The sequence below is a fragment of the Aptenodytes patagonicus genome, chromosome 6 (genome assembly GCF_965638725.1).
Source record: "Aptenodytes patagonicus chromosome 6, bAptPat1.pri.cur, whole genome shotgun sequence".
Lineage (NCBI taxonomy): Eukaryota > Metazoa > Chordata > Aves > Sphenisciformes > Spheniscidae > Aptenodytes > Aptenodytes patagonicus.
Window position 1 is genome coordinate 71571070 of NC_134954.1, and position 24065 is coordinate 71595134.

Here is a 24065-nt window from a genome sequence, read left to right on the forward strand (position 1 = left end):
GAATGTGAAACAAATCTGGTAACTTGTATGCCACTTAATAGTAACTGTTCACAAATGTAATTTTTTTTAAAATTGATGACCACCACAGATCAACGATATATAGTAAATCTCCAAGTTAAAAGGACTGGCAAGATTCCCAGCTAGCATAAATCAGGGGAGCTCCACTGACAACCTCGCTGACTTCAGTCAGCTGAGGACCTGGCCCACTTATTGTAAAAGCGTCGTGGCATTATTTGGAGCCCAGTCTGGGATCAGCATCATTTTAATGTCTGGCTTAATATGTCTGACTCTACAGATTGAGCAGCTAGAAGAAGTCACCTTTCAGAATATGGCCCTTTCCAACCACATCCCTTCCCCCTCCAAAAAATTCACTGCTGTGGTGCCTACTGTTCTGTCCCTCTCTCTGTATATTCCTCTTTATTTTGCCTTTTCATTCTCTTTCCCCCTTTCCCCTCCCAACATTCAAACAGATACAAAGAAAACAAACAACTTAGATGTCGATACAAAGCTCTGGTAGTCCAGCAGTTCAAATCCAGATGTAGCACAGTTAACTCTGCTCCTGGAAGGCACTGAATTACATAGATGTAATTCACATTTCTAAAAACTTGGGCATTACACCATTATACCTTCTCCTCTCGTGTCAGAATTTGAGCCTCTCCCCAAGAAATGGGAATATTAGCCATGCCCTCCCTCTGGTTTTTTTTTTTAATAAAAAACACTGAAGTATGAGTTCTTTCCAAGTGTGGCCACATCTCATCCATGTGCACCAAAAACAGTTAAACAATGACATTCTCAGTGAGGATGTGGCTTTAGTGACTTTGTTTTAATTGTTTCTTTTCCAGAAGTATTGTCTCCCATAGACTAGACTTCTGCAGCTCAGAATTAGTGGCTTTGCTGCAGCCTGCAAGAGCTACTCAAAAAAAAGTAGCTCTGTCAGGCTCAGGGAAAACTTGAAGCTCACCAGAACGAGCAATTCATTGCAGCTGTAATCATCATTTTATATTATACAACTTGTGAATGTCCATTCCCTCCTCTTCTGATGTCTCATTTTATATCCATGTGCAAAGCTGTCACACACCCCACCATCTTAAATAGAAAGTTTAATGCGCAGATATCAGGGATGTGTAATGTAAACCATACCACCAAACATATTATGAATATATTGCTCTTCTTAAAAATGCTTGTTGGTTTTTCATACTACAGTATTGACTAACTGTCTGTGTTTGATGTATGGTTTACCAGCCTGATGTAGACTTATGGTTAGAGCTTAACTTGTTAGTTCTGCTTTTGCAGCCAATTCAGAATAACTACAGATGCCCCAAGATATTAAAATTGACTGCTCAAATGGACTCAGTGTGGGAGTTTCATTGGTTTTAAATTGATAACAGCTGAAAGAGTGAATGATTAAAGCTGTATATGGGCATAGTATGCAGCTCCTTTGTACAAGCTCTTGTGAACAGAATCCACTGTATGGGAATTGCCTTTGTTCTAATAAAAGATATTTCTGAACAATTGTTAGTTTAAATTTTTAAATGATGAAACAAGAGCATTTCAGGAGCCTATAGAGGAAATAATTCCTGAGAAACTGGAATAACTCTGAGAAGATAAAGTGGATTTCTATTCAGAGGGGAGCATTTAAAGTTAAGTAGCATTCCATAAGGTGGTAATTGTGTCTATTTCCCAGGCATTTGAGTTAAATAAGCTGGATAGGAAACATAAACTGTCATAACAGGAGGTTAGGAGTGTTGTGTACATCTTTTTTTTTCAAGTCATAAAAAATGAAGTTTTGAAGGGCCTTATCACAAATAAATCAAACAAAGGCCTTTTTGCTTCTTTTACCCCCTTGGGAGTAGTTCTTATTTTTTGAAAAAATGTCCTGGTTAGTTTCCCCTTAAAGTAATTTTAAAATATATATACACACCTATAAAAGAATAAGAAAATAATATTTTAATCTTAGTTACGCATAAATCTAGTTTACATAAGTTAGTAATTTGCCGTTCTTATAATTCCTTGTTTTCAAAATACTGCACAAACAAATCTTAACTGAGTTTTCCTCAACTATCCCTGTGACCTCTAAGAGCGTAAATATGGCAGCGTAACTACTGCCATTCCCATGTTTATGTACAGAAACAGATCCAGCAAAAAATCAATTGACTAGAGAGAGTCACAGAGTTTGCGGTTCAGGAGTACCCAGAATTCAGAGTATTTGGATGACTCATGAGATCATGTACTTATAAATACTCATGAATTTCTAGAAAGGGAAAAGAAAATCCAAAGCAGTTGTGTGTCATTGTTTTACCATAGTCTTTTCTGATGCCCAGCAACTATTAATGCCGATTTGCTGCCCCTTCCATTCAAGACAAAAATCCTGAGCACCTATTTGCTAAAGAAGAGGAGTTTTAAAGCTTAACTGCAGGATACAGAATGTGACTATATCCATATACCGAAAGGTATATAAAATGAGGTTAAACGTTTTGCTGAAGTTGCAGAATCTGCACTTAGAAAAGAAGTAAAGGACTAGGTGAGAATTGTAAAACAGTTTCCAGCCTTTTCAAAATTTCCTCCCAGGAATACCAAGTGTTCTGCATTTATACTGGGGACTGAAAGAGTAACTGCAACGTAATCCTGGAAGTTGGTTATAAAGTGGTTATAACAGAGAAGAGAAGCTGCTGAACACCCATGCATTAATTTTGTTTCAGTTCTTCATGTACTGCCACCTAAACACAGTGCAGTTCTTTGCCTGTTTTGCTTCTGAAAGCATTTACAAGTGTCTTTGTCCACCAAAAAAGATACATTTTTACTTCTTTTTAACATAATTTACATTAGAGACCATTCCATATTATGCAAAGAGTTTGACAGGTCTTTGCTAAAATTTTACAAAACAATTAAGATGTCAAAAGAGGAAGTGCTAGTACATTTTAATCATAAATCTCTGTATATATAATTACCACTGAAGGCAGCTATAAATGTTTTATGAAGAAAATGTAACCAGACTGTGCTTTGTCAGAAACATAACCCCAAAACATGTAACAGACTGTTCGCTAATGCTTAACACCGCACATGCACACAACCTTCTTCAGTGTAGTTCTGTGAACCCAGTCCTCCATCCCTTCTGCAGCCGAAACTCCGACTAACTTAAATTCAGGCTTTGAGGTACTCTACCAGAATGCAGATCACAGGCATTGGGAGGTGCTGGAGTAAACTTCCCTGATACATGTTAAGAAGTCCGAACCATCCTGTGCACCCACCTTGTTTCCCTGACTCTTCCCTACTCTGGGGTATTAAGGAAGAAAAGGCAATTGAGTTGCTCTTGAAATCTAAGCTTAGTAAGAAATAGTAGCGATTAACGATAGGAAAGTGAAGCTCCTTGCAAAGCAGAAAATAAACAAATGGCTTTTGACCTGTTGGTGACAAAAAGGTGTGCTGCTTGGAGGAAGAAGCACTCAAACTGATTATGGTGGAAGATGGTGGGACTGGCTATGGAGGAAATGTCCTGTGCCGTGGGAGCTGTAAAGGACAACAGGAGCTCCTGCTGTTCTGCAAAGGAGCGTGCTTGTTGGGTTTGCTGTGCAGAGCCCAGGCTTGTGCTAGCACCCATCAGCTAGCTATACAAAAATTTTCAAAGCCTCTATGCCAATTTCCAAAATGTAGTACTCTGTTGAAATGCTATATGGAGACTGTCTCTTTGGATAAATGATGATAGTACACTCCTATTGTTTGAGCATTTAACTGGCTCCTATTGAGTAGTTTCTCTCATCTGTTTGATTCATTTTGATTCTAGCTGACAACATCCCCATTACTGATTGCTCTTTTCATGATTTCTCAAACATATAGAGTGGAAATGAGGTGGAGGAAGCTAATTACTAATCTGAGGAGTTTAACCTGCTTGTACAAATATGTTTTAAGATGAACATTCAACGTTGATCAAAACTTTGACATCATAAAACCCCAAAAGTAGCATTATCTAGTTAAATACTTATTCATCAAGGAAACAACACAAATCACAAATTAAAATTGGTGTAAGATATGCAATCCTCATCAAAAGACATCTATTACCTTCCATTTTTTAAACAGGTAATCTGATGACAAAAAAACTCCTGTAAAGATGAGATGAAGTTGTACTAAGTCCTAATGATGCAAAATAATGCAGCCTTTGCGCACTTACGGTACTTTATGACAAGGGTGAAACTCAGTATGCGTGGAAGAGACAGGCTACCTGGCAATACGAGTTTCAAGGTTGGACCATCAGTTAATATCATGCAGGATTTTGGATTCAACAAGATATGGAGCTGTATCTCTAGAATTGCCTTCACTTTTTTACGGCAGGTCCAAGCAATCTCCAGAGACCTCCAAGCCTTAGAAAGGTCAAGGTCAAGGTGTAAATGGCAACTGAAACTTGAACCCAGGGGGAAGTATCCAAGTGCTACGCGCAACAGATATTAAGAGATTTGGGTTTGTGGCAGAAGCTAATGACCACTAGGACTCAAAAAAGATTTCTTTCCAACTTTGTCTGTCCATCTCTGATAGCTGAGTTTTTAATATGCAAACCCAGAAGAGAGAAAATTCCCACTACTAATAATACACCTTAATGTATTTTCCTCTTTTTTTCCAAATGCAGATCAAATTTTTGGCTCCCATTTGCACTTGGTTTGTGAGCATGAGAAATCTACGGTCCCCCAGTTTGTAAGACTGTGTATAAAAGCTGTTGAAAGAAGAGGTGAGTACCTTAATATTTAACACTATTTTTTTCCTCTATTAGTAATCAAAACATTAACCTTGTAACTCTGCTCAAATTGCCAGGGTAGGCAGGCGGTTCAACTTATAATATAGTTATGAACTGAACTATATCACCTTCTGTATCTTCATTTTCTTTATATGATGAGACATTAATAGAACCCATTCATGCTGATTATTCCCTATATTTTGTTTGACATGTTGTTGTTTTAGTCTTTCTCTGGGTAAGAAAATGCTAACCATCAATAAAATGTCAGTAACTTTCATTCTGAAGTCTCTGGTGAGCGTAATGCCAATACTTTCTCCTAAGTCCTGAATTGTATTCAACCAAAATAAATGTTATTCTAGTGTGACCATATTTTTTTTTAACGCGTGTGGGTGTCTAATTTTTCCAGTTATTTTAAAAAGCCATAATATCGTAAGAATATTGGAATGAGTATTCATCCTCATTAGAAGTTTTGATTAATTTAATAAGAAGGATTGTCATGGTATAAAAAGATGTGCTTAACACCGTTGCCTGCCTTCCTTTCTTCAGAGCGTATTTTCTCTCATTGAAGGTCATTTTCTTTGGAAGGTACATGCGGTAGATGCAGAATCTTAAAATGTATTGTATAAAAATGTGAGGCTTCATCACCATCTGTTACAAGTTTACAACTTGTTCCAGGGAGCTAGGGAAACATATATCTTGCAAAAGATAGAAAATTTATTTTCAGAATAAGGCTGGGTGAACCCATTGTCACTGCCATACACTGGAGTCTCAGAACAAGAGAACCAATGACAAATAAAAAGATACTTAGACCATTAACCACAAAGGAAAAAGCTATTTTAATTCCATCGTTGTTACCTGGCTTTATAGTGAAAGGTGCAATAAAACTACCCTGGAGTTTCAAACTCTGGGAAATTCATGCTTTAATTATACAGCAAAGAGAGCACTGGGATATTATTATTCCCAGAATGATTGGCAGGAAATCGGAGACTAACAAACTGGAGTTCGTTCAGTAGGGGGAGATAGTAGCATTGGTTTTTTGGAGGAAGGCTGGAGGCTGGCTAAAGAAAGAGACAAAGAAAGGGGAGAAATGTGTGAAGGGACTATTAATAGAGGAGGAATTGTGAGGAGAAATTCAGAACATGAAAAGGAAAGGCAGAGATTAGATTATAAAAATGCCACGCCATGCAGAACATGTCTAATTGACTGTTCAGTTACGAACTTAGCACAGGTTCTCCAAAAGATGCACTAGATACTTCATAGATGTTTTGCGGTGTCTGATCACTCCTCCAGAAGTGAGGCCAGAGGTCTCTGCACTGCTGAACTGTAATAGAAAAATCCAAGAAACCTAATTAGATGTTTATTGTCTGTGTGATTATCAGAGAAAAGTTCACGGAAGAAAATGAAAATACCACTGTTTCTTCAAAGGAGTTCATCCTTCGTAGTATTGCATTGTTGTTCTTGTGTTCCCTTCAAACTTGCTGTGACTTAGAGAAGTCTACCCCTTTTAGTTAGTCTAATATGTAAATAAAAGCTAATCACATGGCACGAGATAAAAATTTCATTTTATCACTGTATTTATGAGTTTATATTTGATATACATTTTTTTCTATTATCATTTACTTGGATTAAGATTCTTGCATTTACTCACATTCTATTTACTCAAAGTGTTGTTTTTACTAAGTTCTGGCATAAACTATCTCAGGACAGCAGTAATTTATGTGAAGCTAAGTCCAATGTTTATGCAAGCTTCTGATGACATTTTATACCGGGGTTGGTATTAGGAAGCAGTATGTGGAGGTGCCAAGTCTCCCGGCATGGCTGAGACTCAACAGATCTGAAGCCCTCCTCTTAATGGCCAGATATGCCTCCAGCCAAGATATTCAACTGCAGAGTCATGGGAAATACTTATGTACCAATTATGGGAAAGGCACATTTAATGAAAACTGTATGTTTACTTTCATAGTCTTAGTAAGATGGCCTAGATACTCAGTACAGCTGGCATATTGGCTGTTGTAGAAAAGCTTTTTTTCCTATTTAGAAAATATATCATCTACATACTGTAACTGTACCAGAAATGTTACTTGCATGCTCCATTTAAGATAAAGGATTATTAGGAGAAAAGACCTTAGGAGACTGACCCTAAATGTTACTTACAAAATATTCATACTTTGCTGAACGGTTGTGTTCTTATTTATCAGCACATGGATTTAGTTATTATTTACCTATTGATTTTCTATTTGTTTTTTTATTATTATTTTTAAAACATTATTTCTGTGCACAGAAGGAAAGTCTAACAGTGATCTGAATAAACCGTATTAATTAGTACATTTACCTGTGTAGATGAGGTTACATACAATAGCCAACTGTAGTAATATTCTCCCACAGATTAAAAATGTAGAGGGTGTCATTAACTGTTGGCAAGATTTCCTGTTCAGTTACACTATTTTTAAATTAATAACTACATTGAAATCAAAGGAATCATTCTGAAATTATTTTGCTGCAACTTAGATCAGATTTTGGTTATTTATCCTCTAGGCTACTGTTTGCTTATTCACCATTTCAGGACAGAGATGCTTTATAACATTTAGTCCAAAAATTCTCACACCATAATGCATATTTATCTATCTGACAAGGATTCACTTGTTCAAGAGTGAATTCCATTTTTCCAGCCTCTTTTGCTATTTGTAGTTCTTGAAATAGGACTGGGAGGCAGAAGGTCTTTCTAGATTTACTCAGCCATCTTGCAGAGATGGTAGTGGAGTTTAATAACGAGAGTTAATAAAAATGTGCCTGTTCTTGTAAACTTGCAAGGCAATTGTCACATTAATTCCTTTTTTTTTTTTTAAGCAAGCTCAGTTTTTTTCTTTATTCTTCCTGTATTATTTATTCATTCATGATTTTTGATGAACTTCTTGTCCCGAGTATTTAGCTATACAGACCTGCGCCACTGAAGTATCCAGGCAAAGAGCATTGCGCCCTTGGTATTTAATGCAATGTCCTAAATAGAAAACAACTCCCATGTATAGGATGTGACCTGGTGAAGATAAGTGAATAATTCTGAGCCGTGCAATGATCAGACTGAAGAAATACAGTGGCTACGCAAAGATGTTTAACATTTCTTAACTCTCGACTTCCTCAGGGTCTTGGAGGGAAACTTTTTCACGGAAGAGTGTATTCCTTGTTTTTCCTGTGTGGTCTTTTACTTTGCCATCAACATCTACCTCGGATGTAGCTCGGGCTTTTCTGGGACTATCTGTTGACTTGCCTTTTTCAATCTGTATTCCACGCTTTTTCTTCTCCCCAGAAAGTGTCTGATAGGTAGCCCCGACCCTGAGCTGAGCAGCGCAGCAAGGAAAGCCTGGGACAATCCTCCCAGTGTACTATAACTCACATGCTGCGCGCTCCTGCCAAGGGTGGGGCCCATTGCAAGATTTTTGGTGCTTCTAGGCCAGATATTATTTCCAGTCATTTCTTGAGTCGCCTATTTATTTTGTTATCCACGACCCTTTAAAAGTGCTGGCTGTTTTTTTGCCTTTTTTTTTTTTAAATATGTGAAAGGCATGAGTAGAACGCATAAAAAAAATAAAAATATCAGTCTGAATTGTACCTAAACAAAATGCCATCTAGTACTTCTCATAGTAAAGTTTTATCGTGTGAATACAGTCTGATACTAAACCCTTTTCCAGGGATGATCATTTGTCTGTGTGTCTAATGACAGAGTAAATGAACACCCCGAGCAGTCAGTATCCTAAACCTGTTGAGGGTATCCGGTGTAGCCTAGGTTTTGTAAAGAAATACAGTACTAACGCTCCAGGGAAATATAATTTAACTTTCATGTCTCTTTTGAAACGTCCTTCATTTTCTCCCTCCATTCCCAAATCCAAGTTAACGTTCTCAAATCAGCCTAAATGACTTGAAAAATGACACTGCAGGCAGCAAAGCTGATGATTACAGGTACCATTTCCATTCTAAACTGGACATTACAGACATTGTTTTCTGTTGCTTTTCTTGGAGCACAGGATGCTCTGACAGGAATGATACACAAAATTACATATTTGATTCAATGCCTAAAAGCCACCCTGGGATCCATAACCTTGCTTAAAGATTTAAGAAAGACCTTTAGTCCACTTCTGAGAAGGTTCTTAGCTTAGAAAACTTTATCTTTCAACTTTACTTCTTAGCAGCTGTTATGTTTTTTTGCTGTCGTTTGTTTGACAGGATCCAGTTATAGGTTCCGATGTCTGTTTAAAGAAACAGGGAGGTTGTTGGCTTTAAAATTCCCTTACTGCTTGTGTGTTCAACATTTTCCCAGGCTTTTCTACATAGTTTGCCAAGTAAAGGGACTGACCTTTTGTAGCAAACACTTTTTCATTTCTAAATGCTCACTTTGATTTTTGTCCCATTTTATGCTCATTCCAAACTGTTTACAACCCACTAAAAATGACTGTGAATTATATGTTTGTGTAATGGATTCCTTTTGTGGTCGGAGTGGAATGTTTACTTTGAACAATTAGTTATCTTTGGGCAGATTATAGTGACCTGAAAAAAGAATGGCTAAAATTATTATAGTACCTTAACTATTTCCTTTTGTTATCTTCTCTGTTCAATGTATTATTTACTGGGTTTCACTGCTCTGAGCCCCAGTGAACAAATCATGTTAAATAAGAGCGGTGACAAAAAATCCCTGAGCGTATGGCTTTTGGTTTGGGGGGCTGATCTGCTGGGGTAGGACTGGGTACGCTAGGGAGACTTCAGACGTGACCATTAGGCCGGGTGTGCAATTTAAAGAAGACACGGTTTTGAGAGAAGTTTTAAGCGCTTGCTCTCTGAAAATCGGATTTCTTAAAGGTGTCCAAAGTTTGACACCCCAAAGCACCTAAAATCAAGACTCAGTTTGGCTTTAATGTCCGTCGCTGTGATTTGATTATGCATAATATCATTGCAGAAATGCACACACGCAAAGTCTCATACCGCAGAATATTCAGTGTTTAAGGAAGAAAATGTCTTTATGGGCAAAGATGAAGTACCTTATGGGATGCAGTAAAGAAATACAGTCATCCCGATGAAGAGAAATGAAGATAAAAATGGTATTTTAAACTACCTCACCTCCCAAATGCCATGCTGCCCTGTGACAGAAGGTTGTGTCCCTTTCATCAGTTTTATCTCTTAATCTAAAAGCTAAAGTGCAGCTAAAAGCACTTTAAAACCTATTTATTAAAAAAAAAAAAAAAGAAAAAGAAAGTGATATTTCATTACCTTCTAAATCATATACCGCTTAAAAGGTAGTCAGTATTCTGGTAGGAAGTTTACATAAAGGAGAGTTCACTTATCTTAAGGAGTTAAGCAAAGAGGAAATGAGTTTTAAAAATATAAAGTATTGTGAATATATTTATATAGCTAGGAAAAAATGAGTTTTTAAAATAGTGTAATGCTATCTCATTTTCTAATGGAAGAAAACACTGCAGAAGGATTGGAAAAAAAAAAAATCCCAAACACCTCCTAAATCTGATGACTCCCATGCTGGGATCACTAACTTTGGTATGGTATACTCAGAAGATTATAGGAGCACAGTGAAGGTGGCAGAAGACACGAGGCCTGTGCAGCCAAGATATGTATTAATAGCCACTATATACAACCTCTAGCAGCTTATATCCCTATATGTATTGTAATCCTCCATATTATTAGACTTTTGTTCAGCGACTTGCTCCTCCAGAGTGTACTTAGCTTAAGCAATATTTTTCATGTATTTGGTTCTCAAAAATGCTTCAGTCCCATTCCTGAGGACCTGAAGAAGGCAGCTGGAAAGTACAGGGTAGTTTTGCCAGGGTATGCTCACTACCATCTTTGAGCTTCCATTAAATGTACAGTGTTCCTGGGCTACTTCCCAGCACGATTAGACCAAACCCATCAGCCGGTGGCATAAAGGATTTGTTCTGGCAAGGTTTCCTTGAGAAGAAGGGAAACCTCAGGAGACCGACCTATCCTGTGCACGGGGCAGTTTTATATTTCTGTCTGAGTGCAAGATTATTCTCCAACAGCACTTGACCTCTGAATAACCGCTGAAATGTATTTTATTTGTGTTTTCTCTCTATCGTATCTTTTAGCATATTTCTATCCTCAGAGCAAGAAACTGTTCATGAATAGCAGTTTGTTTCCTACAAGCTCATTCACTGATTTTCAGTACTTATTCTCCTCTGGAAAGGTATTTTCCAAACTTTTTTTCCTTCTCCCAGGCCTACACATGCTTCCTTGCTTACTCTGATATAATTTTACATACTGTTTCCAGTGGCTTTAGAATTCAGTACCCTGAAAGTACAGAGATCATATTGCTCCACCAAATAATCTGAGCTCCCAGTTCTGCTAATTTTGTACTGTTCATTCTTTCCCACTTTGGGATAATCTATTATGCTTGGATCCAGGCACGCACTAAAAGCTAATACTTCCATGAAGAATGTGCAATCTGTACTGTTTAGCTTGTGATGAGATTCCTGAAGTCTTTTATGATTCTATCTTGTTCCAAGGAGGCTTCTGCTCCCAACTTTTATATGCACTGAATTTTTAAAAAAAAAAAAAGGGGGGGGGGAAACAAACTAAACTGATAGGAAAAAAAATTACACACACACAAAAATATCCAGCAGTTCAGCAGATAAAGCCTTTTTCCAGGGAATTCTAGTGGGCTGAAGAAAACTGTTTCTGAGGGCATTGAACTATGTTTACTTTAAAGTGGCCAACAAGCATAAACTTAAACATACAGATGAATGCAATATAAAACAACAAAGTTCTGAGAAAAGCCCTTGCAAGTTTGTGATTTAAAATGTTTTGGGCTTTTTTTTTTATTATTATTATTCTTTTGAGTAGAAATTAAGAGTGGTTGAATTTACTGCAAACATATTGGCAAGCTTTCCTCAACCATTTCTGTCTTCAGGCTCAGGCAATCCCGCTATAGCCACCTTTCTTAGAGTAAGAGCCAGTTAATAGCGTTGTGCAAGGTCCAAGTCAGAATTGGCTCTGAAGGGTATTCACTCTGGGGCCTCTGTGTCTGCTAGAAAGCCACATTCTGAGTTAGAAAAAATATCAAGAAGTGTCAACAGGAAACATCACGGAAGGGCATACAAGACAAATTAGAGAAAAGGAGGCAACAGCAGGGAAAAAAAAAAAAAGGCAAAAAAGCCTTGCAATGACAATGCACAAAAGAGAGAATAAATATATATTTAAAAAATTTGAAAGCAGAGATGGTAAGCTAGTTAGAAGAAGAAAAAGCCATAAAAAAGGCAGACATTTGAACCAGTTGCCGTCTTTGTCATAGTTACCTGATACCTGTTTCATTGATTAATCTGTTCCAGAGAAAGGTATCCATTTCTCTGAAAAAAAAGGGGGATTTGTATTTTAAGCCTTGCCAGTAACAACAAGCAGACACTCAGTGTGCACCAGAGTAACATTTACAATGCCTGGGCCAAATTCATGCCTTGTGTAATTTTATTGCTTTTACTGGAATTACACCAGAGATGAGTTTGGCCTTTTGCCTTTTTCTAGCATTGTATAATATATCTATTAGTGAGCATGTAAAAGGAAACAGGGCATTTTGTCTTCAGAATTTTCCATAAAATCTTTTTCAACAGCCTTAGTAAATAAAATAAACCACTTAACCTGTGAAATAAAAAAAGAATCAAACGTTTTCTCGATATTAAAATAATGCTAATATACTTTGTAAATCAACTAGTTGACATTTGTACATGCTGAAACAAAAAGTCTAGAGAAATTTAAAGCCAGCTGACTGTCTCCGGTGCTTACTCTGTGCCAAAGAGAAAATGAAGGCCTTGACATACCCCCTGGTCAGAGTCAGATTCAGGGAAGCTCACACATAAGGGTATCCACCTCCTAGCCATGAAAAAGATAAAAAGACAGACACAAAAATCCTCTCTTTTCCTCCTGAATAAACCGAGGATGTGAGGCACTATGCCCTAGTACAGCACACACACCATCACAGACAAGGAGCTGGCAGTATTTCCACTGTAAACCCCATTTAGTCAGACTTTACAGTTCAGCCATTAATAGAACACTTTGGGCTAACACTTGACAAAATGAGTCTTGGCCTAGAGGAGATGTTCACACACACACACACAAAGTTAAGTCCATTAAGTTCCTTTAGGAGGAAAAAAAAGAGGTAGTTGTAGTTTCAGATTCTTTCAACATCCTTGTTGCTTAAAAATAAAGTTATGGTTTTTAAATAAAATTAGGAAGGCATCATTCCACAATGTAGACTAATTGCTTTTCCGGTGGAAAAAAAATAAATTACTACAACTGCACTACTTTTTTTTTTCAAAAAAATTTTACGGCAATAAAAGAAAACATATAAAAAAAAGTTTTGCTGTCTGTATGCAACACTATGGGGTCAGTTTAAAAAACCCTGTCTCCTTTTTTCTGCCTGCAATTCAACAAAGCAAATAACTGCACTTGTATTTTATTACTTCAATTATTTGCTGTAGCAGCTTGTGTTACATCAATGTTTTAACCATATAATATAGCAGTCTAATGGGATTGATACCTAAGTGAGAGAAATCGTACCAACAGAAAGCTTCAGGAGCAAGGCAGAGGGCAAAGTAAGAGGGCAGCTTAAAAAAGAGGCTTTATGTTAAGGTTTTCACTTCTTTAAGAGAAGATTTTTTAGCTCACTTTACTCCCCTGCGTTTATGAAACCGATATTGTTAGCAATCTAGTAACTGAATCGTCCCTAAATTGGCTACTGCATGATAAACCCCCATGGAATTAACAAGTCCTTTAAAGATCTCCAGTTGTATATTCGCTTAGCAGATTGTTTTATTACAATCAGGATCCTCACAGATCATGGATGTAATTATATAGCAAACCAACTTCTTTTTGTCTTCACGCAGACAAACAATGCTCCCTGGTTTGGGAGGAATGACATATATGTAAATGAGAGCAAAATGTGGCCATTTTGTTTCATAACACAACAGAACCGTATCACTTGGATCCTGAGCAGCTCCAGCCAGCCTGATCCAGCTCTCTCTTCATGATTCCTTCATGCACCTTTTTTCCTGGTGTCAGAGATGATGCGTTTAAAATAATTTAAATTCTCGGGAAACAGATATTGCTATTGGAAACTGCTTTCTGACGTTTATTCTACTTTGTAATGGATATAGATTATTTCTTTATTGCTTTACTGATACCAGCCTCTGTCCACCAAAACAGCTGAAGACTTCTCTTTAAGGACCTGAATAGATCTATTTCATGGTCAACGGTTGTTCCTTACAGTTAAGGAAATGCTTCAGTGTTTTGTTGGATCAGGGCCTTAAACTTTATATACTTGGATCAGAAATGTAAATATCCATATTTTCTCTCAGGATTTAAAAACAAAGAACAAGAACTTGTTCAGTTGCCCAGATTATGGGCCATTTACAGGTAATACTGAGGCTCTTAAAATCACCATGGACCCCTCCAAACCAAGGGTAAGGTGATGGGTCTTCTCTGAGATGTCTTCGCTCAGAAAATAAGAAAGTCCTCAAAAGACAGACAGGGGCTATTCCATGCCTCTTCCCCCCATCTTCCCAGGAAAAATTTCCCCCGGTATTTCAAACCATATGTTTAGATTTGTCAGTCCTCAACTGACATGGTGTTACGTGACATAACACACCAAAGTAGCTGCCACCAAATGGCTTTCCTGTGCCAGCAGTAACCACACAATGGTGTTGGGGGTACCACAACTTTTTGTTTACTTAGAAATGAAATAATTTTGATGAGTGTATGGTATCAGTTAGCAAGTGTTGAGTTCTTTATGGTGATACTGCTCATGTCGACTTAAATGGAAAACGGATCAGCTCAGAAATCTTTAATGAGAAAAGTTTCTTAGTGTACTTGTAGTGATGCCCTGTGGAGCCACTAGAACTAAAAATCTGTCAGCATACTTGGTAGGAACTTTGTTTCATGGTTCTCTAACTCATATGATTGAGATTAAAGTGAACAAAATCTTGGCACATAGTTTGGCAGTCAAGAAGCATTCCTCTGTTTGTGTGTAGATGTGTGTGTGTGTGAGGCAGAGAGACAGAGAGAGGGGGAAATTTAGCAGCCACTCATTTGGTGTTAAATTATCAGGTGTTACATTTTTTTAATAAACCTTAGTAGAAAGATAAGATACATCCCCTTCTAATGAAAACTGCTTTCACTTAGCCTATAAACTTAACTTTGAACAAGCTGAGCATCTACTGTAACCACTGAAAGCAAAATCATTCAAACTCTCCAGCCCAGCTAAACTGTAAGCCAGACCTGAATCCAAACAGGAAGGTGGAAGATGCTGGAAGGGTGCTCTTTAGGCAGTCAGGTTTTCCTACTTTACCACTAAAACAGAGGAGCTCACAAGCACCTTTATTTAATGCCCTGATCTATGACCTGCAGCACTATCCCCACAGCAGCGGCTACTCTCTGGACATAAATAGCACTGATCCAGCGACGGAGCTTTTTGCACAGGAGCACTTCTACCATCACTGAGCGAAGACGCAATCTTTTTAGATACTTTGCAAACAGTCATGATATATTGGTGTTTGAAAAGTATCTGAATTTGCACACTAGAAATTGTTCACGATGGTTACTTTTATTATCTCTATTTCAGTTGCATTTTTGTATTCTGATATGTCATACGTTAAAAACACAAAGAGGACAGCTTACAGTAAGAGTTTGTGTTAGAAACTTTGCAACTGTCTTAGATGTCTTTATAGTAAATGTCATTAATAATTACCGGAATTTTCACCAAAGAAGGAAATTACATATGGAAAGCACTGTATGCCAACTTCACCTTTCCAAGCCTTCAGAAATACCAGAGGGTCTGTGTGAACCCTAATAAAAGGGATGAGATTGGCTTTCTACCTTCCTTACATCATTCTATGTCACAGTCAGCATTAAGATACAAAGACAACGATTCAAATCAAAATTCTTCCTGTAGCTGCAAATTTTAAAATAATTATCTTACGATAATTATCAGATGATACTGATATTTATGCATTTACTTTACCCAAAATTCAGCTAATGGATATCCAGTGCATTTTATTGCCAGTAACTAGTTTTTTTCTTATCACAACTCAGTATTCTTCTGTATTTCTTGCACATCTCAGTTATGTTTCAGTTATATTATTTCTATTTCATTGTGGTTTTGGGGTTTTTTTTGCATATTTCAAAGTAGAAAGACATTTGTTCCGTTTCAGACTATACTTAAGCAACCTCTTTTCAGGAGTTTCTGAGCAATTCATACACAAGTTTTGTGCTATTTTAATGTAGTGTACCATGGTATGCATGTCAAACCATAAAATAAAAACTATGGTGATGGTTCAGATTTTGCCCAAATTAAACGGAGGCAGAAAAAAAGCTTTTAAGTTACCTTAGCATGTTTGGGGACAGTAAATGTAGTGGGACTGGCAGGAAAAATAACATATATAACTACAGAGTCCTGCAGCTAAGATGGCAAAAAAATGTTTGTTTTTTCACATAGTACTGCTTAATGTCACTGTTTCAATACACAAAATATGACTTTTGCAAAAACAAGAAAATTTTCCTCACTTACGAGACTAGAGGTTTATCACACAAAAGAAGGTGTAAGAGCATTCAGTGGAATCCCGTGATTTTAATCATTACTGTGTCTTTAAATGTGTGCAATGTACACTGGGAAAGACATTATTAAAGTAAAAGTTATCTACGTATATACATACACACACACCTTTGTATTATCACATTTATATGTTAGACAGATATGCAATGCTAAGAATTCAGTAAGTTGGTGTTAGATAGCCATATGTATACTTATCTTCCAAGAGAGCCTCTGAGTTTTCCACACAGGCATGGACTGTAACACCCAAAGGTGTCTGATAGTGTGCCTTACACTAAAGAATCTAATTTTTAAATGTTTTCTCCCACTTAAAGATAAAAAGCAAATGCAAAGATAGATGCCTACAATATGATATGAATAAGCAAAGACCGTTACCAACTGCACGTGAGAGCCCGAACTCCATTTTTAGAGCAGGGTTCTACACATTCCTTCTGTTAGAAATCCAGAATTGAGCTGGTCTAACTTCTAACTCTAAGAAATAGATCCAGCCTTCTATGTTACGCAGCGAAACAAGTACTATCAAATGCCTCGCTGATATTTCTTTAACCGCTGTTGAGCTATAAACTCTGCATTTGCATCCACTCCCCAGCAATACACAACAGCCGTAGGAAGTGCCCACAGAGGGTTAGGTAGGACCCGTTCCTGAAGACAAGATAGATAACCTTGAGACATCTAAGCTTGAAGAGAGCATAGTTTCAGGCTGTCAAGTAAAAAATGGATCTGTTATAGAGAAGAGTATTGGGCCTATCTGGACTTCTCAACTCTCTCTAAAAAGCCAAGGAATGATGGAAGAAGTAGTCCTGCGACTTTCAATTTCCGTCCTAAATATCCCTATTCCATCTTAAATTTCCTACCCCAGTCACTAACATTAAAAAAAAATAAATCTCTCTGCCAAGCAAAGGCACTACAGTCCAGAAAATGCAAACTCCTTACCCATTTTGGCTGAAGATTATGTGTGCCCAAATGTACAGTTCTTCCGCTTCCAACCGTTAAAAGTCCAATACGCAGCAGTACTAGTCAGGATCGGGAGGTGACATTACTGAGGTCTAATTTAATCTCTCACTATTGTGAAAGACGGGAAAAGATTTGTCCCTACTGTGCACTAAATTCTCTTTAAAATCAGCGTTGGGAGTAAGGGATGTTTGGAGAATTGCATCTTAGCTTTTAACCACAGCTCCTACTGATGTCAGTGGACCTGACTGAAAGTAGGGTCCTAAGAGGAGAGTTAGACCCCCCAAAGTGCAATTTCCCTTAGTGTTCTGATGTTGCTCAAAAAACACAGGCATGATGTTGGTGATGATGGATCCCCAAATGAAGCACAGTTTAACCAAAGTGGGAGGATTTAGCAAAATGCATAAATTTCTTGTATGCTACTGTCTGTAACAGGCAGATCTTCAGCCAGTTTAGTGAACATAAGTTACAGCTGGCTTTTGCTGGAATAGTTTATGCTCTTGACCCTCCTCAGTTGTATAGCCAATAGGGAGTTGTCAGGCTACATGTGTTTTTAAACTTCTTTCAGCTAAATCAGAAATCCAAAAGCAAAATACAGCTCTCAGCAGTATCATGTGGAGTTGTGACACTCCCTGGAGGGCTCGGGGTCCATAAACCAATGAATGGATTACAATGAGGCATAAATGTAGTATTTTCATCCATGACAGATATAATCTTGAGCCTGTATTTTTCATGTTACTTAACTCTTTCGGAACGTAATGTGTGACAGAAAATGTCTTATAGTGCACATTGCAGTAAATATCAGTCAAGTATGCTTTATTGCTGAGCTCTACATGTTTCCAGAAGTTAACAGGCACAGCTGGGATATAAGAAATGGCAATGTTGTATATACTTCTTGAACATACAAAATACCTTGGCTCTCTTCTCCCCCACCCTCCACATTACATCCCCAGCTGTTCTGATCATGTCACGCAGTGGATGAGTTTTTCCATCATCAGCTTCTCCTAAAATGATAACCTTTATTCAGGCTTTCATCCTCCCAAAAATAAACTGCATTACCCACATTGTCAGCACATTCAAATTAGACCATCACAGCGTGTATTTGCGTGGCACAGAATAATAGCAATGGTAACTGATGGAAGGTGGTAAACTGCCTGTCGGTAGCTGTACCTAGCAGAAAATACTCAGTGCTAGTATTTAACATCTATTGATTTTCCTACAAATGACTCAAACCTCTCTACCTGAAATTCCCTTCTGTCAGTCACCATAGTGTCGTATGGTCACAACGCCGGACAGGTAAGAATTGGAAGCTGCACATCTCTGGAGACATGAAGCTAATTATATCCGAAGAGAGTTGCCGGCGAAGGACCATTCATCTTTTGAAGATTCCTAATACTCCTGAAAGACCTTTTGGTCAAGCAGGAAAAAAAAGGATACTTGATAAAGTAGCAGAGAACCATAGAAATCCTATTTTATTTCAGATAAATTAAGCATTGGTCAGACTGGACCTACTAACCCATACGTGAGAAGCAGTAACTGCAGCAAATGAGAGCAAATAGAAGTGGTGAAGGAGGTATTAAAAAAGAAAACAAACAAGCAAACAAAACAAGAAAAAAACATTCACAGAATTAAATACTAATGTGTTACAGAGAGAGAATGGCTATTTCCCAACATTTGGTAATTTCAGATATTATACTGTGTTGCATAAAGCAAGACAACGTTATTTCCTTTTAAACTGCCATTCCATTTAAACCAGCGAGCTGATGTGTGTACTTGAGGTCTGTATTTGGTAGGGGATTTTTCCCCTTTAGCATAAACCTTGTTGATTTAAAAATTGAACAAAGATGAATCAGGTGGTAAATGTATTCATGTAATCATTTTCATTAATAAGCCGTTATAAATAATAGAGGGAAGGCTTTAAGTGTATAATTCTCTGTAGCACAATTGAGATTTTTCCACATCTTCAGCAGTAAGTTAATTAGAATCACCTGCATTTTCTTGGGCGGACACCAAATGGATTGCAAACAAAAACAGATTAAAATAGCTGTAGCTCATGGCATACAGATGACAAGATTCACAAAGAGGACAATCAGGCAATGAAAACCTCCTCTTTTTCAAACATTTTTAAAGGAAATTCAGCTCTTGTGAGTCGCTGTAAAAAGACGTTTGTAAGTGTTTTGCTGAAAGACTAGAATGGCTTTGTTTCTGATCCCATGATGAGTGAAAGAAATGTTTAAGAAAGATCACTTTACAGAGAGATTCAGACTGAAATGTGATGACTGTGATTCAAGCCAAGCCAAAAATTACAGCTCAGAATTAAAGGGGATGGACGTGGCTTGGGAATCCATTTTCCCACATTCCTGAATCTCAATCATCCCAGCCAATGTTTAAAAGAAAATACAGTGGAAAGCAATGAGGTCACTTTGTTTAGCTTCAAGAAGTGGGACTATCAGAACGGCAAAAGTATATATTGGAGGTAACGGCAAAATTACAGTGAACACGCTGCACGTTCGATGGTTTCATTCAAAAAACACAGCTTCAAAGCTGAGTTTTGTTTCTTGTTACAGGGAGCCTTCTGAGTAAGTCTTGTTGTTCCTGGGGCTTTAAAACAATAAACTTCTTGAATGTCAAAGACAATGCAACACAATAGAGAAGACGACCAAGGCATAGCAAGCTTGATTTAGGCATTAAACAGCAGCCCTGCATAGCAGTGAACTGTGTGCTAGTTTAAATTGCACTTGCTTTGTACTGTCGCTATCCTTATTTATTTGTATATAAATATCTAAGTGGAAGTTCTACCATCAAGTGATATGAAACAGAATAAAGTATATCATCCATCATATTCACTTGTTACTTATTCTCAGTATGTAATGCTCATATTCAGTGTTGTAATTGCTTCCATTAAATAGTTTCTACAGGGTCTTGAAAACAATAAGATCTTAGTCAAGCTTTTCTCCTTTCATTGCATCTTGAAGTTATTACTGCAAGAAAAAATGAGATTCTCTTTTTATGTAGGAATGCCCCTCATCTTCTTGATATTATTGCAGTCAAACATAGAATTATTTCTTGTTAGCTAATTTCCTAAAGAGATTCACCAAACCTCATGTCAGACACCTCCTATAGAGTAATTTCTTAGCTTGTTAAGAAGTAGTACAATTTCTCCTCTCCTTTCTTTCCCCCACTCTCTCTGCCTTTACTAAATTCTAATGTAGTGTTGGATTTCTGATAATAATAGATTAAGGAAAATCTTGTTCATGCTACCTTGAATTCAGGCTGATCTGTCACAGGTCCTGCAGCTGGGCAGTGCTGGTCATGAGTCCAGTACCTGCAGATCATGTGAAAAATACCGATGGAGAGGACATCTCTCCATCCTCTCCAATACGAAGCAACAAAGCATATATTTCATGTTTCATTTTATTTGCTTCGATATCAAGTACAGCGCTCTACTGGAGATCCTATTTGTAGCACATGAAAAGGTGCAACCTCTTCCCTGCTTCTGTTTGATACTCCTCTTTCTATAATTCAAGGGATCACATTAGTCACCTTTGCTATAGCACTGAACTGAGAGATCACGTTCAGCTAATTATCTAAAATAACCCTCAAGTCCTTCGTAACCTACATCCAGAGTGTTGGATGTACCCTGTGTTTCTCTGTGTGAAAACTTATTTTACCAGACTGTGACCATTTAAGGTGGCAGTTCAGACCTTCTGTAACTTTACCTGTCCTGATCGTTGTTTAATATCTCCCTGATCTTTGTGTCACCTGCTTACTTTGCCAACAGAGATTTTTTTTCTCCTTGTCCACATCTCTGATAAAGGTATTAGATGGCACTGGACTGAGAGTTCCACTCTTGAGAGCTCTGCCAGTTATGACCTTGTTAACTGATATCTCCCATTAATTACCACATTTTGAGGTCTGTCATTGAGCCAGTTTTTAATCCATGTAATATATGCCCTGTTAATTCCATAAAATGCAAGTGCTTTAATCAAAATGTCATGTGGTACTAAGTCAAAAGCCTCATGGAAAGCCAAACATACTATTTCAACGCCATTGCCTTTATCAACCAGACCTGTCAAAAATCCAATCCTATCAAAAAATGCAAGAAGTTTGCTAGACAAGGTCCTGATTTCCATGAAGCCATGCTGGTTGGGATTAATTATATTTTGCTATGAATTATTTGTTCATAGAGTCCTGAATTAATTATTTAAGTAGACTGTCTGGGACTGAGGTCAGTCTAGCCAGTCTCCAAGCGCATCCCCCTAACTGCTTTTACAATATCGGAATAACTCTTCTGCCATTCTTTCCAATCTTAGTAATTTCCAAGTTTTTCTCTCTGTTTCATTTGCAAATGAAAGACACGTATATCATGAGCACTGATAAGTGAACACTGATTTTTTTATGACAGTGATAATCTCTTTGTTCTTCAGATTGACTTCCAATATCACCCGCCGTTTCGTCTCCTAGGTTTGTTTATGCTTGTCTGTCTGGTAGCACTATCTAACATGACATTTGTATGGCACCCACTTCCACAGTAGATGAGTAACTTCTCTGGACTAGGGATGGGACCTGTTTTCATATCAGATGTTAGCTGGGATGTTGTTTTCAGCCTCACAAATGTGATCTTTTGATGGGAGGAGTACAAGAAGTGTGTAGTTCTGATGATCAGAAGAGATTCTTTTTTCTAGCAGAGCAGAGCGAATCCCAGTGTCAGCCTCCAGCCCCGCCTCAGGAGCTTTAGGGCATGGCTAACCCCACCCAATGCCACACCAAAAAGCAGGATAGAGATGTCAGCAACACTGAAAACCACGATGAGTGCAGATAGTGTTACATTCAAAATGAGCTGGTGCTCGTTTCAACTCGAGCTGATCAAGCTGCGTACCACGTTTGCTGGTTCAAGTATCTTCATCTCACACCACTTCTGCACTGCACATTTTACATCCGTGTGTTCCTTGTTTGCTGTTAATGCCTCTATGTTTTTTTCTCTCTGTGGTGTAAAATTTGTTTCATTGTTCTCATCATTTTCACCTCTGATTTCCCTGGCTTCAGATAAAAACTATTTTTTTTTGCTCCCACATTCACCTGAAACTCCGGGTACCTTTTGTAACCCTATCCAGATACAGTAATTTTAATGTCAAATTTTAATGTGTCAGATTTATTCTTTGCTACTATTCATAATTTTCCTTCTACTGGCATACAAATATTGATCCTTTTGTAAAACTTTATTTTTTTGCACATTGTTTAGTGGTATTTTTCTCATCAGACACATTCTTGACACTGGTGTATTTGCTGCATTCGCGCATTTCTGCTTCTTTAAATGACTTCATGCCTCACTTTTGTGCCCCTAGTAAACTTTTAAAAAATTGTTTATAAATCAGATATTTATGGTAAGATGCATATGAAAACACGAGGAAAGAATTATAGTTTTAGGGAGAACATACCCTGATAATGACCTCTTAAATATTTGTAAAGATAGCCCTGGGCATCTGAGCCCACAAAATAGTTTATAATACAACAGCTTGATTACATAATGATACTTCAGTTTTAAAACGTATGATCTTTCTGTTTATGGGAAGGCATAATAGGCTCCTTTGAAATACAATATTTTTGCCCTGAACATAACTGATTTTAAATGAAAGGACTAACTAAAGAATGCCTTTCTTCAAGTTTGTACTTCACTTTGTTGTTGAATCCAGCACGATGGTTTCTTTTACAGAACTCCTACCAGGCCTGGGGACCACACCTATTTCAGGATACATTAATTGTGAAAGTTTCATGGGTTTCTATGCAGGAAGTTACCTAGTACCATTTAAAATGGTATGTTTCAAATTCTAAATCTTGTTAAAAAACAGAGAGAGAAATTTCTGTATACCACCACCCCCCTTCCCCCCGCACATAGAGAATTTCCTTTTATATTCAGTTTGAAGGTATTGTCAAATACAGATTAAGCTTAGGCAGAATGCAATGTGATTTGGGAGAGGGATTTGTTCTATGCAACAGAAAAGAATTAATGAGAACGTTTCATCCAAGGCAGTTCATAAAACATCAGGACTACCTCAACCAATATCAAAGTCTAATATTTTAAAACGTGTGTTTGGATAAATGTATCACCTAAGCTCTAATTTTTTCCTGTGGCGTTAATGTTTCTCTGCAATACCAGGTTCCAGCTCAAACTGCTACTGGAGCTGACACCGACCTGCATTCATGGTTATTTCCATTTTGGCTAGAAGCAGGAGTGCAAGAATTGTCCTTAAATAAGTGTTCTTCTAACATCTTCTGTGCAGTTATGCAGAGTGAATATAACATTCATTATTGTTCATGAATCTCAACCAAGCCTGAGTTCAGTCACCTTTTAACTTTCTCATCAGGAGTACCTGTATAATTTTTTAAATGAATATAGCTAAAATTTGCCTATAGTTTGGCAGCTAAACTGATGTATTCTTGAGTAAGTCCTTTTCCTACATTTCTTATACCATTACAAAGTTTAAAGTGGAAATAGTGAAGTCATTATCATGCTTCTGGCTATCATTTCTAATTGTGGGTCCATCCTGTTCTCAGGTTCCTCATTAAAACGAACAGAAATGTTGGAGATTGAGATATAAAGTAAATAAAATGCTTGTTCTCCTCTAGGGCAAAATCCAGTGATTCTTCCCTGATAAACCCCACTCCAAAACTCAAGAAGGTCACCCTATAGTCAACAACAGTTGGACTTTATTACAATGAATATTTTTTCTGAAACATTCTTTACCACTATACTTAAATGCCAGCACCAGATAGGAAACT

The 24065-nt window shown here is 37.5% G+C and overlaps 1 protein-coding gene across 3 annotated transcripts in view; it reads left to right on the plus strand.

Annotated features, from left to right (window-relative positions):
* The window catches only part of ARHGAP15 (Rho GTPase activating protein 15), a 341933-nt gene that overhangs the window by 208067 nt on the left and 109801 nt on the right, over positions 1 to 24065 (plus strand). For all 3 annotated transcript variants that reach the window (XM_076343118.1, XM_076343121.1, XM_076343120.1), the window contains one exon: positions 4619 to 4717. In XM_076343118.1, coding sequence (XP_076199233.1) covers positions 4619 to 4717 — 99 coding nt within the window. The remainder of the gene's footprint in view (positions 1 to 4618; positions 4718 to 24065) is intronic.